The sequence below is a fragment of the Numenius arquata genome, chromosome 1 (assembly GCF_964106895.1).
Source record: "Numenius arquata chromosome 1, bNumArq3.hap1.1, whole genome shotgun sequence".
Lineage (NCBI taxonomy): Eukaryota > Metazoa > Chordata > Aves > Charadriiformes > Scolopacidae > Numenius > Numenius arquata.
In genome coordinates, this window is record NC_133576.1 from 75098897 (window position 1) to 75113693 (window position 14797).

The window sequence follows — 14797 nt, forward strand, 5'->3', positions numbered from 1 at the left end:
AAATTAAGGGCCAAAAGGTCCAGTACGGGATGAAATACACTAAAATCATCACATGGAAGACTGGTTATTTGATGTGATTCCAGGGTGGGGAAAAGATCATCATCAATACCAGCAGCTTGCTCCACAGCAGTGAGCACACAGTTCTGAAGTTGCAATGTACATACTACAGTTTAGGAACCCTTGAATTACTGATTTTTATCTTTGATTTTAGATGGAGTAGAAATAGCAGATTAAGCTGAATGCTCATAAGTTTTAACACATTTCAATTAAAGATTCTATAGTCTCATGAACTCACAATCATCAGCTTAGGAACAAATCATACAATGCAACTCTACATACATACAGTCTTTACATATTTCGCAGCAGTATTTTCCACTATGAAAATTGTAGCTGGCTTATGAGTTAATTTATTTTTTTTTAATTAAGACCAAAAGAAACTTGTACGTTTTTGCTGAAGGCCACATCATGTAATATTCCAGATTGTGCTAACATACTTGCAGAATCAGTTTATTAGCCAGTACAGCATGTATCATCAATTCAGTATGCAGTACTTAACAAACTGATATTTTTTTATAAGAGGACTGGCAAACATCACTGGACACTCCATAACAGCAACTGCATGTTACTGCATGTTAAAATAAAGCAGAGATGGATTGCCATAAATTGTGTGAGATTTTTCTAGTAATCCAACTGTTTTACTAAAATGAAGAGAAATAGCAAAGGATTTTTTCGGAGCCACCAAATAAATAATGCATTCTGTTCTTTCCAAAGAGTTAAAGAGAAGAAGCAAATGTCATATTTGTCTTTTCAAAAATGTTATATAACACAAATATAAACTTTGTGTCTAATACACAATGTTACACCAGTGTATTATTGGGAGAATGTAAAAATCTGAAATAGAACTGATAACTTCAACATTAGCAATTAAATTCTGTAATGCAGAGGTATTATACAAAAATACCTTTCTTAATCTTTCAGGAGAAAATTCCAGACCAACTAGAAAGAGAGTGAAGAATACACCAAACTCTCCTAATGTCTCCACCTGTACAATAGACTTAAAAAAAATATATAAATAAGTCAGTGCACAGCAGTCTACTTATAATACAAATTATAAGTCCACTTACAAAACAAATTGTTTCTCATTATGTTTTCACAGGCAGTTCACTTGCTGGCTATATAACATCAGAAGTTCCCTCAGCATCTTTAGGGTTCAAACGTTTTTCCCATCACCTGGCTGCTACTAGATAATTTGGTTGGATAGTGCTGGTCACCCAAAAAGCACACGTGCTTTGATCTAGGGAAGCTTTCTTGCTTGTTGAAAATAAATAGGTTAAAGTTTTACACATATGCTATTAAAACCCCAAGGCTTGCATTCCAGAAGTTACTTCTGCCTGCCAAATTCCTCTGACATTCAACTTCTTTATGAAATACAGAAGAGACAAAAGGAGAGAGGACACACAAGAGACCCAGTCAACATGAACATTATCCAGATGAATAATGTTTAATCACAGCTCCACAATGAACAGGCAGCTCACTAAGAAACTGTCCTAAAGAAACCTTCTTCATCTCTGTTCTGACCACATCATCTTCCTCAGCGTTAAGTCTCTGAAATTTGGTTGTTGAACCTCCTTCTAATGCCAAGCTTACAAACTTGTTTCTCAGTCTAAGTAGTCTCGTTTTCCAGATCTTCTCAACCTAGAAGTTATGTACTACACAAAGGTTATTATTTAATCTCAATCTTAGAATATGAAATTTTGGAAGTATAATATTTGTAGCCTTCTCTTCCAATATGAGATTGATGAAATGCTACAACTTCTACTTACTTTTGAGCCCAACAGTCATTTTCAACAGAAGTCAAAATAAAAGCAGAGGTTACAAAGACAGTAAGTTCCAAGCATTATCAATGTAATCAATGTAATAGAAACGTGGATATCAATGTAATAGAAACGTGTAACTTAACTGGACATTACCATGCAACCTTCACATGTGTTCTGTCTTGCCTGCTGGCTAAACAATCTGTTAATGCCCACCAGACCACTAATCAAAACACATGCAATGTCTCGCCAACCACAGCCCAGGGTTTCGCACTGAGCTAATAATCAGGGTACACGTGATGGAGCTAAAAAGGTTCAAGAGACTTGAGGAATGTGGGCAGGAGACTGGAAAAGAAGTAGGGTGACTGGGATGGATGAAAGAGCTACAGAGATATAAAATAACTGTCTAGGAAGCCAAGCTATGCTACTCAGAGAACTACTTGTTTTAAACACTTCCTCTACTGCCAACACTGACTTTTTGCAAGTTTCTGAATATTTGATGTCATTTAAATAATTTGGCTCTCAAATGTGATGCTTTATGATTAAAGACAAAAAGAAAAGAAAGAAACAAACAAACAAAAAAACCCACAACACACAACCTTCAGCTTTTGCTTTCAACAATTGCTTATGTAATGATTATATAGGAGAAAAAAAATTGAAAACAAAATGATTCAAAGACATAAAATTTTAAGGCCTCGTTTTGTAAAGGTCCAGGTTTGGGGATTTTTATTTATTTTTAAATATGAGGTTGGCAATACCGTATTTTTTTAAAACTACTTTTAAAGATTTCAACAAATGAAATCAGTCAAGAAGCAATTGCACACTTACCTTGATGCTATTTAGTCCTGATGGTCCTAAGAGTACTCCACAGATTATATACCCAAACATGGTTGGCAATCCTATTGTTGTGCACAGCCAGCCACATGGCAAAGACAACATTCCTATTGTCACAATATCCTAAATATGTAAGAGTTACAAATGCATTAACATAATAAATAATATTTATATTAATATAAAACACACAAATTTGTGATTAAAAGACTATTATCTTTCAAAACATAAATAGCACTGTAAAATTAAATGTAAAATACTGCCTGTGAAAAGAAACAACTTCAGTAAACTAACCTGAGCACTTTGTTGTAAGCGTAAGCACTGCAGTTTTGCAGATGAAGCAGATTTTGTACTGACCTTAAGTAACTGGTAGCTTTGGAGACTTTTGATCAATTTATTAAATATTTTAAATACATTATAGGAAGTAGACAGTTTCATGGGGAATTGTGGAGGGAACGACACTTTGCATTAAAACCAAATGGTGAAACAGATTCATTTTGGTTGTGTTTGGTTTGGTTTTTTTTAAATATTCCCATCCAGTTATTCTTCACGAAGCACAAATACAATTAAAAACATGTCTATGTATTTTTCAGCATCCCTTTTTCACAACAGGAGACAAAGATACGTTCTCTCCAGGGACAATACGCAAGTGGCTTACCAGGCAAAGCAGTAATTTGCTTTAACACTGCGCAGTCCGAGAGAATGGATGCTGCCCCAAAGGTGCAACAAGTTAAATCAAATAAAAACAGAGAGGATTCATGCGGCATCGCAATCAGTCTTGTGAAGACTATAGTATGAGTAGGGAACGCATTGGCCAGATAACCAGTAGACAGCGGAATCACAAATGGGGACAAATGCTGAAGCTATACTCAATCCAATCAAGCAGTACTGGCATGCAAACTAGTGGGACTAAATCTTACCAAAACAAATGACAAGAATGTCTCCAAAATTTTTACCTTTATGAAATGATGATCAGCACGAGGAATGGTTGAATCTCTGGGCTTGGTAAGGATATACTGATTGTTCTGGGAATCAATAAGCATACTGAGACCTAAGTCATCCTCTACTTCTCTTTTTGAAGCATTTCTTTTGGAGTTGGCTTCATCTTCTTCCACCCTTAAAACCGCTTCAAAGTTAACACCTCTCACCTGCAAGAAAGCAAATAAAAAAAAAAAAAAGAAAAAAAGGTGTGTGTGTCAATGAAACATACAGTAAAAAGCAGAAGACTATTAGTGGTGCTTGAAGTTGGTCCAGAATTTGTTGACAGACTGAAAATACTGCAGTTTACTGCAGTTTCTTCTTAGGGGAGTCTTTCCATCTCTTTATCAAAATTTTACGTCCATAACTGAAAAGGCTATAATTTGCTTCATGTTTTAAAACCAAGGGGATTTCTAGACCTCTTTAGCCAAATTGTCCAACCAAAAAAATACAGAGAGAGGGTTTCAAAGCTGTAAAGTTCCAATTCAGTGTTTTCAATTGCATTTAATCTGAAATATTTTTTAAAAAAAAAAAAAGCTTTATCACATTTAGAACACAAAAGTTTGGATTGAAATATAGCATTTTATGCCGTTGAACAAAAACAACTAGAGATTACAAAGTGATTTTCAGTTCACAAAAAATCTGCAATGACTGCATTCCAACTCAAGAAAAAGTCACTGTCCTGTAAATTTGAAGGAGAGAGAATAAGAACTGCTTCTACCTAGCTCTGTTTTTAGTGCCTGTAATTACAAAGTGGAGGACAGCAGGATGATTTCAGTATTCACTGTATTTTCCATAATGTAGATTTTATCATTATCCAGCAACAGTTAAGGTTGTTACTTCTTTTAGACTCTAGTAAAGAAAGTAGGCTGTTGTCATTCCAGTGACTGACTACAAAACATTCAACTTTTCTGGATTGCTGTATTTTGCCCAAGCAACTCCCCAATTTAATGAAGAAATGTATTCCCATAAATCATCTATGAAACAGCCTCCTATCACTTTTGCTGATTCTCTAGTACATTTCCCCAAACTGTTCAGATAAATATTGCATTTTCAATATTTAATCTGCAATTTTCATCCTTCTCTTCCACTCCTTACATTTATATGCGTGTGTGTGTGTGTGTGTGTGTATAATTCCATAAATATCTTTATCATAGGAATGACCTCTTCCTCTGGTTTTTGTACATCATACAATATGATGGGCCTCTAAAGAACTGGAAGTCGCTAAGGATTAGACGGGGGAGGAAGAAACATGAAACAAATCATGAAGTTTGCAGAATTATTTAGAAGCATAAAACAGCTGCTTCAAACATCATCCTTTTCAGCTGTTGGACTGAGAGGCTGATGACCATTTTCTTTTTAAGCATTATGAAAGTTTCACCCTTTTTTTTTTTCAAAAAAAAACCCTGTCTTTTTGTATGTATTTCACCTTTACTTCCCTAAGCTCCCCACTTACCAGGCTATTTTGCATTCCAGAATGAGGTGTCCATTGCCAAGTCTAAGAGACCAAACCGTGTTTTCACACTTTCAGCTGATGGGAGAAAGCAGGAGCTGCTGCATGCCATGTACATGCAAACTATTCTCACAGTATTGGAGCAAAGAAGAAAGGCTTCCCTACAGTCAGCAAAGATGAAGAACTGTTTCTAATCAGAATACACAATCAGTGCTCAATCCTACTGGTTTTCTGTCATCTTTGCTCCTGACCCCCTCTCCCACACCCTCATTACTAGTCCAGGGATACTAAAAGAGAGCTTAGCGCTTAGTGTTAAATGTTGGCTCTGCAATATAAAACATACTTTACACTGACTTTCACACTGGAGTTATTTCACTTTCAGTGCAGTGTCCTCATCTTGCAGATGACTATTACTTTGCCTAAAAAACCAAAATGCTAACAAGCCAACATCTGTTCAAGTATCTTTTGGGGAATTTAATGTTGTGATATCAGCGATAGTGTTCACTAAGCAAAATTATCTTATAAAAAAAATCAGCAGTGAAGCATCTACTTTGAAACTCTGGAACTCCAAATTCATGTAGAGTTTGTTACAGGTTCCTTTGTACTTGGTAGCCTGTGTGTCTGGAATCCAACCAAACTTCTCTGCATCAAAATTAAAAATGTATCAAAGATCACATAAAAGCAATGCAATTGGATAAATACATTCCTCATCTAGTAGAGTTCACAGTCTGGGTCAGAAACAATGTTAGGAAAAAAGGGAAGATGTTTATAAGATTATGACAGTTATGAAAACCAATGGTTTTTTTCTGTGTAACATATAACCATATGTGTAACATAAAAACCATATAATGGTTTTTTTCTGTGTAACATTGTGTGGATATTATGGCGCATTTTTACTTTTACAAAAGAAAAGGGAACTGAGAAAAGAGACTCTGCTAGAAGAGCAAGAGTAGATGGCCCAGGTTCAGATGAGTTTTTAAGTACTAATAAATTTGAAGACACAATGAGAGAAAACAGGTTGTACATAACAGAATACAGTGCGCAAATACTCTTGTCTTGCATTAAGTGGGTTAGCTCAGATTCTTTTTTTTTCATTTTTACCTACTACACTTCTCTGATTATATTTTAATAGATGTTTTTATATCTTTATCAGTTTACTGATCATTCTATTTGAGCTCCTTTGTTCTAATGTTCCAGTGTTCTAGCTTAAGAGAAAACACACTAGATGCTTCTTGCAAAAATGGACATGTAAATAGGCCCTTCCAGGTTGCATTTCACGATTACTTTTCTTTTATGAATAGAGATACAAGCAGAAAACCAAACGGATACACTGGAGAACAAGGATGCGTTGGCGTGCTGCCAATTAACAAGTGTAGGAGAAGAAACCTCATTCCTGGTGGCATTAAAACCTGCAGTTACAGCCCAGCGGAACAGAAGAGGGCACCCCAGCTAGCTCGTCCCTTCCCCACTGTTAGTCCTGGCTGGATAGGATTCCCACTGGCTACAATTGCTGCCATCTGGCATATACAAAATAAAACACTGCTTTCGCTTTCTCTCGATACAAGTACAGCTACAAAAAAAATATAAAAAATGACCTGGCTCTCTACTACAGAGCAACTGCCTTTTTCCTTCCTCAGCAGAATTCAAGAACTATACTCACCTCAGAAGTCAGGCTGCAAATCAACAAAAACCTTCCAAGAGCAAAGGCCAAATAAAATTGCAACCCATGTTTATGCAAAAAGGACCAATTTAGAGTCAGTCCCCGAGGACAGCACAACGGGACACTACGACAAACTGATGTACTCCCAGCTCCAAATACACACAGCCTTACCTGAGGGATACTGTCCATCATGCAACACAGAAACAAGGAACAATGCAAACAGGCCAATGTACGAAAAGCAGAGGAAGTCAGACGTGGAAGAAAGCAACACCACAAACACATTTCAGATCCTTACCTTGAACAATATATCTTTTCCCAGACTGTGAAAACTAACTGCAAGGATTCTTGTTCTCCCATAACTTTCTCAACAAAATGAAAGAGAAAAAAGCGGAAACTACGCTTAACATGGTAACTCCATATCCTGCAAAGCCTAAATATCACAGTCCCACCACCACCACTGAGATGTCATAACTCTCATGGGCTTTATCAGTGAGACACACTACACTTGTCACTGTCAAAGTAGCAGCTGCAGGGAAGACTTGCAAATCAGAAAACACAGAAATCACTAGCAAAAAAGAGTAATTATTTCAGTTTGCTCACTCCTAAAAAGTAATGATTCTACCACTAAATACTTTCTTCTGTTAAAAGGGAAGCAAGAACAAACATAGAGCCAAAAGTTTTTTGTTTTGTTTTTTAAATTAGTCACTAAAATCCTAACAGCCATTTAACACAGGGGTTAAGAAACACCTCACAGTGCAAATACCAACTAAAAAATAAATGCACATCAATTGAAAGACTGAGTCTAAACATCACTTACAGATTTGTTGTCATCAAAGGCATGCTCTTCTATTTCCTCTTCCAGTCTATCAGCTGCCTTCCTGACATCTTCTAGAATTTCATCAAGCATTGACAGGCTTTTGTTTTGATGCTGCATGTTCTTAAGGGCTTCGACCTGATGTTTTTCTGCTGCTAAGAGTTCGACGTATTCCATTTCTTCCTGTTGAATTTTACAACACACTGATAAAGTGCTGGCCAGGCCTTCAAGCAGAAAAACATCTAACATAAATGTACACTTCTTTTGACACAAAACATCTTATGAGTGGAATTGCAAAAGCTATATACACTTCATAATGGTATTTAGAGATTGCTTTCTCTTGTGCCAACTTTCACCGGGGAAAGTGGGCAAGAAAAACAAGAACCGAACAAAATATACACCAATTGCCTTTTCTAATCCATTAAACAGTAGAGCTGCCCCACGGTTACGATCCAGAAAATACAAGAAAGGAATTACTTTGAGGAACACTAGGAAACATTTCAGAGACAAGTAAGTTCAGTGCTCAGTGCTTTAGCAGGGAAGCGTAACAACACTGAAAGCATAGCTTTACGAACTACAACAAACAAACAAATTGGGAGGAAAACACAATCTTAATTTTATAAGCCATTTTATAACCATGGCAAGAGGTCTGTTTATGGTTTTCAAAATTTACAACTGAGGAAACAGCTACAAAAACATAAAAGCAGTTGGGAGAGCATACAGGTGAGCAGTCAAGCACTCTAGCTGAGATTCCTGCTTGTGTTTCCCAAGAAGCATTTTTCCTATCAGAAGTAAAATACTTGATTTTGTCCATGTTTTCAGTTTGGGCCTCTTCTGAGCTTGCACTAATGACTTCTGAAATCCATTTCTAGGCTTCAGCAGTAAGAAAAGAAAAAATGCTGATGTGGTTTGATATGGTGTAAAGTTATTTCAGTAGCTTCCCTGATGAAGTTATGATGTTTCGTTTCTCTTTGGATGTTTCAGGTTCAAAAAGAAAACTAAAAAATTAAGTTTATTTACTGATCAAGACCAGACTTAACACTACACCTTCTAAATAGTTACCAAGAAAATAACCAAACATAATGCTTTGTGTATTGACAGAGTACAATTTGTGATTTTTTGGAAAAAAGATAAAATGCTTCACTTACACACCTACATTCTTTTAAAGACACACTGGTTGAGAGAGAACAACTATGAATGAGGAAACATACACAATGGCAGGCTTCTTCCTTTCAGTTAAATTCAGGATGCTGAAAATATTTAAATGAGAGAGACCCACACCTGTTCTTTAAGACACCCAATATTATTACAAAGGGAAAAAACAGACCAGGCAAAAAAACGTAAGCAATCTCTAGGTCAGACTGAATTCCCAGAAAACACAAGTTTCTGTCTCCATTTTAGATGCCCTGCCATACCCAGTTAGAAATCAGATAGAACATAAGCCTCTTTTAGGTTGCATGTTTTATCTGTCTACCCCACAGAGAGATCTTGGATAACCTGGGCATCTAAAATAGTCCTGAACTCCTGTGTTTAAGTAACTGGAGTTTGCACATGTTTGCAGATGGACATTTTTCCCCTTGAAACCTGCAAGAACATGCATATAATTTAATCAATTCCTTGATGCCAAGACAAGAGTACATTCAGTACAGCCTGTAACTGTAGCTTAACCCTTTTTAAAATCCTCACAGTCAGATGAATACTTCTGGTTGTGAGGTAACCACAGAATTGCTGGCTCTTGTCTGTTGGTGTTTAGAATTACCATAGTTACACTAGCATGATGAAAATTACCCGGTTCCCAAAATAACTGGAGTTGGGAAAAACGTAACTATTAATGTGTTTGGCCCAATGTCAGCTACTTTAGTTCTTATGCAACATACAAGCAAGAGACACAGTCACTCTCATACAGCCTCAAGGAAAAACATTTCCTATCTGTTGTTCTCTGCTAGCAGACATTGCCTGATGGATGTAAAAAACAGCTCCCATATGAGCTCCAGATTCTTTCCTCAGTCAGCAACATCTTAGAACATGAGATGGAATTAATGAGGGTTAGATTCTTTCCCCTCAAAAATGGAACAGGTTTTGGGTGCAGGGAGCCGGTCAGTCCTTTCTGTCAGCTAAGGCCAACTGGCAGAACAGTTGGAGGCAAACTGCAGAGAAAAATAAATAAGGCTCTGATTCACAAGAATTTGATTTCACAAAAATTTATTTGATTCACAACAATTTTACCTTCTCTGAACAGCAAGGTAAAAGAGCTTTGAAAAATCTGCGTTTACCTCTAAGTTCCTTTAATTAATGAAGACAAAGGTTTTTGTAGTCTATTAAAGTGGCATCTCTGTTTACACCTACAGACCAGCATCACAGCAGCAGAGCGGGACAATCACAGAGAATGGTGTCTGTGAAAAGCTCTCACACAGCCTGCTACATGGCAAGCAGAAGTGCATCACAGTACAAACACTGTTCTGCAACTCACACCGGGATTGGAGACATCTAATCCGAAAGTACATACCAAACAATCTTTTAAGCAAGGTAATACACATAAGGATTGTGCTGCACTAAACAGGAGACTGGAATGCCCAGAAACACATGAAGTAGGACTAAGTAAGCCTTTGGGGCAATGCAGGTTAAGAATGCAGTGTAGCTGTTGCTCTCCACTGTTTAATCAGGGATGAAAAAAGTACATTCAAGAGGAGGATGCATCTTTACACTACTTGTGAGTTTTTTCCATCAATGTCCAAGCAGCAGGCACCCGAACCTCCACACAGGTTCCTGGAGCAAAGGAAGGCAGAAGCTATTTTGAGCACTTCTTCCTTCCTCTCCCCCACCATGAATGATTCCGCTGTACCTTTTCCCAGCAGCAGAACCAACAAGAAATGCATCAGACACGCATACATATCCCAACACTAAAGACTTCCAAATACTTCAACTCAACAGAAATAAAATGAAGAGTTCAGCACCCTCTACAGTCATTTCTATTTTCTACTTAATCACTGTTTAAAAAATTGAAAGGATGTCTTGTAAGTACACCAAAGTAATCATTGCAGTAAAATGAAACCAGAACAAAATTGGACCTAATCTGTGTCTTCTGAAGTAAAAACAAGTCCAAAAAAATGTATCCCATGTAATTTTCATCTTTTTGGCATGCGTTTTCTCCATTATCCTTTGTTTTACTTTATGTAACAACTGTAAGGTTAGACCAACAAATATTCTGTTTAAATAATCACACGCATGACATAAGAAGGAAGAGTGTAAAAGATTGCTTGTTCAAGTAAATATCTTGATATGATAATACAAAGGCCTACACAGTCCACCTCTGCATAAGTAAAGTTTTGACAGGACACACATCTATAACACATCAGTATACACACAGGCCTCCTTTTATAAGAAAAATGAGGAAGCACCATTCCCAAGTTCAAGGATAGATTACTTCAGTATTTTACAGTAACATTGCCAAGAATCAGGGAAATGAGAAAGAAGATTCTGGACAGCCCCACTGCTTAAGAGCTCCGAGAGAAAAAAAAAAAAAAAAAAAAAGTGGAAAATCAAGTCATTTTCATGACATTTGCTACCATTTCTATGCAGCAGAGGCTGGCATTACCATTAAGTGCCACTATCAAAGTCATACCGAGCACTTCATTGGAACACACCTAGATCCAAGCTACTCCCTATGCAAAGTTGTCGTAATTCAGTCTTTTTTTTCACTGCACAGATCACTCCAGTCTCCCAATTCTGCATCCTAACTTCTATGTCCACCAGCCTTTCTTACCACAATTCACACCGTTCTTGCACACAATCTCTTGCCATCTTCACCTGTTAAGATCTGCACATCTCTTACACAAATGCCCTTTAGAGATTCTCCCAGCTCAGATGCTATATCCCAATTAAATTTTTCCTTCTCTTGCTCCCTTGTGCAAGGGCAGCCTCTTCTTTTAGAAGACAGTAAACAAAGAAAATGTTTAATATATTCCTCCAGTGGCTAAGGGGTAGAGCAAGGAAAAGAGCAATTGAAATACCAAATCAATTAAATGACATTTTCTCTCAATGGGAGACTTTCAGTACACAGTTTGAGTGCTACCAAGCCCAGCAGACAGTGGCAGACTGTGCCTACCCTAACAGGTCTGAATTGACACGGGAACTCAAATTTTCCATGAAGTACTTGTGCTCAACTCTTACTCATCTGTGCTTTTCTTGGTAAAGTTATCTCAGTCGGCTCTTCCCTCGAAACACTGTTTTTCAAATCTGCACTTCTTAGGCTAGGAGTGCTATACTGAGATTGAAAATCTAGTCATTTGCACGTCCATTTTACCCACATCTATACAAATATGAAAATAAAAGGCAAGTCATTCTGTTTAAATTGTAGATTTTTGGTTGAGCCGTTCAGATTTAAAGTGGAATAAACACTTTACAAAATACACAAAAGTATTTTGTCAATTTATGGCACTATCTCCACTCTCATAATCCCACTGGTTTATCTAGTGCAACTGTGCTATGTGCACTGGCTCACTTCTTGTATTCTTTTTCCTTTAACATAATATTTGCCATAGGTCTTCTAATTATGCTTAGCTTTGTTTTGAAATAAGAACTATTGACTGCCAGTAAGTTTTAAGCTCTACACCAGAATTACTTCTAGTTTTACTAATGAAAACAAATACTTTGTTCAAATCCATTTTAAACAGCAAAACATTGCAAGTTTCACGTAGATCTTGTTTTTTATTAAAACAGATTGAAACTATAATTAAAATCACAAGTAGAATATTAATATTCTAGTAATAAACACAGGAAAACTAACCTTAATTGCAGCTTCTCTCAAGGCTTCCAGTCTCTGTCTGCTGCTTTCTTTCATATTTACAACATCTTTGTAATCACCCTGTAGAGCTCTCTGGAGACCATGGATTGCCTGAAAGACCGAGTTTTCACTTTCGTTTAGCTCCTTTTGGAAAATTTCAAAGGTATGCACCTGAAAAAGTTTCTCTTCATCTGACAGTCCTGCATCCTTCTCAACTGCTCTTATGGCATTTTTTAGTTTGTTGAGAACAACATTCTTTTGGCGAAGAAGACCAGACAGCTTTCTGCAGCTCTCCAACACCCACTGCCTTCTCTGAGTGATAACAGCTCCTTTCCCACGGTGCAGCTTTATTGCATGCTTTACTACATCTTCGTGTTCTGCAGGATTTACTAACTGGCCACAAGGCAGTGAAACCAACGTCCATAGGGAAATAAATCCAGTCGCCTTCATTCTTCACTTTTTATTGCTGTTGGGAGAAACTGATAATCCACAACTGCTCAAAGCTTTCTGCTACATGATTTCTGCATCTCCAGTACGCACACCATGCTACAAGATAGTACCAATCAGTTAACAAACATGACAACGTTGAGCCATTAGGTCAAACAAACATAGAAAACAAACTTAAGACTGCATCCTACACTGCTATACAGGACGTACATGGTCTCCTTCAGGCAACAGTTACCAAAAGCAAAAAGCAGCCCAAGGTTACTGATAGATTTTTGTTTTCCCCTTGACTATTTTCTAGACATCATCTTGTTTCAGAAACAGTGAATGGAAAGCTTAGTCATTTCACATGGTAGTCACCTGCACTTCTTACACAAGACAAAAGCCATTAAAAATATTAAGCCATGATGCCATAGGCTGTACTTCAGCCTAGCACCAGAACTCACTATTCTTATCAGTAAACCTCTTGTATTTTTCAAACCTATCCTAAAAAATTGTATCACAATCATTTGTTCTTTATACAGCCTCAGAAGCATTAACACACTCAACTATACAAAACCTAACAGAAAAAAAACTTAACTGAAACAGATTACATTATAAATCATACTTGTGAAAGAAATATTTCTATAGTAAAGAAATAACCGCAAAATTTCGTGGACTTCTGAGCACTACTAGTTTGGATCAAAGATCTTCACCTGAAAGGCTACATGGCCTTCAGGCATTTTAGCTTCTAAGCTAATTATCGATCCTTATGATTTTAAAATACAGTTATAAGAACACTAATAGTAAAATCAATTCATTCATAAGTTCATTTCCCAGAAGCTACTTGAAGACCTATATTTAAATTGCTGTATTTGCTTTTAACATCAAGCAGGACTTAATTTCAAAACTAGGTCCTACAGAAAATACAGACATTGCTGTAAAATAACAAAGTCACGTTTTCTTTAAGAAAACCCTCAAACACACACAAAAACCCACAACCCACACACACACACCACAAAGCTATACATAACAAGGTATAAATGTACATACAAAACATACATTTATCACTGAATCATGGCATTCTAAAAATGCACAACACACAGAACGTATTAATAGATCATCAATAGAGCAAGTATTTGCTTAAAAATTCAGCTGCAATCTTAATCTCTGGGCCAACAGCCTGAATCAGGAACCAACATATGGACACGGTCATCTGGAAGTAGCCTGTGTAAGAGGAAGCCTTCTTTCCCTATAATGCAGCAGCAGTCACAATCACAAGTACCCAAGCCAGCCACGCTCAATATATAGAATGGGAAGCAAGAGGGCAAGCACAGCCATGCACTACTTTTACTTTTAAAATGCCCTCTCATCCCTGTTTCAGAAACAATAGAAAACCTGTCTGTGGGTTGGTTTATTTCTTTTCAGTACATGAAGTACAAGCCAAAGTATTTAGCTATCAATAGCTGACTATGGGTTAGGGTTTAACAATATGAAGGGCTACAACATTTAAAATTAAGAACTGAAAGCGTCATTAAAGTAGTAAAAGCATATCTACATCCCTCTAATTTCAATAAAATAATACAGTAGAAATATTTCAGAATTTTGATAAAGCTATGGGGTTTATTATTTTTAAGAGATTGGGAAAAAATAACAATCCCCATCACCCGGCAAAATTCTAGAGTGATATTTAAGGAAATATTTTTTTGCATACAAAGTAATACTCTTCCTGTTTAACATGGTTGAGGGAGAGATTTTGCTGAATATATTACAACCTATTCCTACAAGAAAGAAGATGAAAACACCTAGTGTATCTCCAAGCTTCCATTTGCAGTGAGGTGAGTAAAAGACTCTGCTGCAGGAAGACCTGCAGGTCTTAGGTGGTATGTAACTACGTAACAAAATTCTGAGCAGAGATTTATACTAGTAAATTTGCCCACTATGTAAACTTACCACCGTGGTTCAGACACATAACAGTTTTGTTTCGGTAGCAGTGTTTTTTACTTGGCTTGCAAAGACTATTTAGAAAAGTGTCACCTGG

General features: G+C 36.9%; 1 protein-coding gene across 1 annotated transcript in view; it reads right to left on the minus strand.

Annotated features, from left to right (window-relative positions):
• The window catches only part of TMCO3 (transmembrane and coiled-coil domains 3), a 30805-nt gene extending 17926 nt beyond the window's left edge, over nt 1-12879 (minus strand). Inside the window, exons 1-5 of the mRNA XM_074148718.1 lie at nt 12337-12879; nt 7554-7733; nt 3602-3793; nt 2643-2771; nt 962-1054 (exon numbers count right to left, since the gene is read on the minus strand). Of these exons, the coding sequence (XP_074004819.1) occupies nt 962-1054; nt 2643-2771; nt 3602-3793; nt 7554-7733; nt 12337-12783 (1041 nt within the window). The 5' untranslated portion in view covers nt 12784-12879. The remainder of the gene's footprint in view (nt 1-961; nt 1055-2642; nt 2772-3601; nt 3794-7553; nt 7734-12336) is intronic.
• Nucleotides 12880-14797: the final 1918 nt, after the last annotated feature.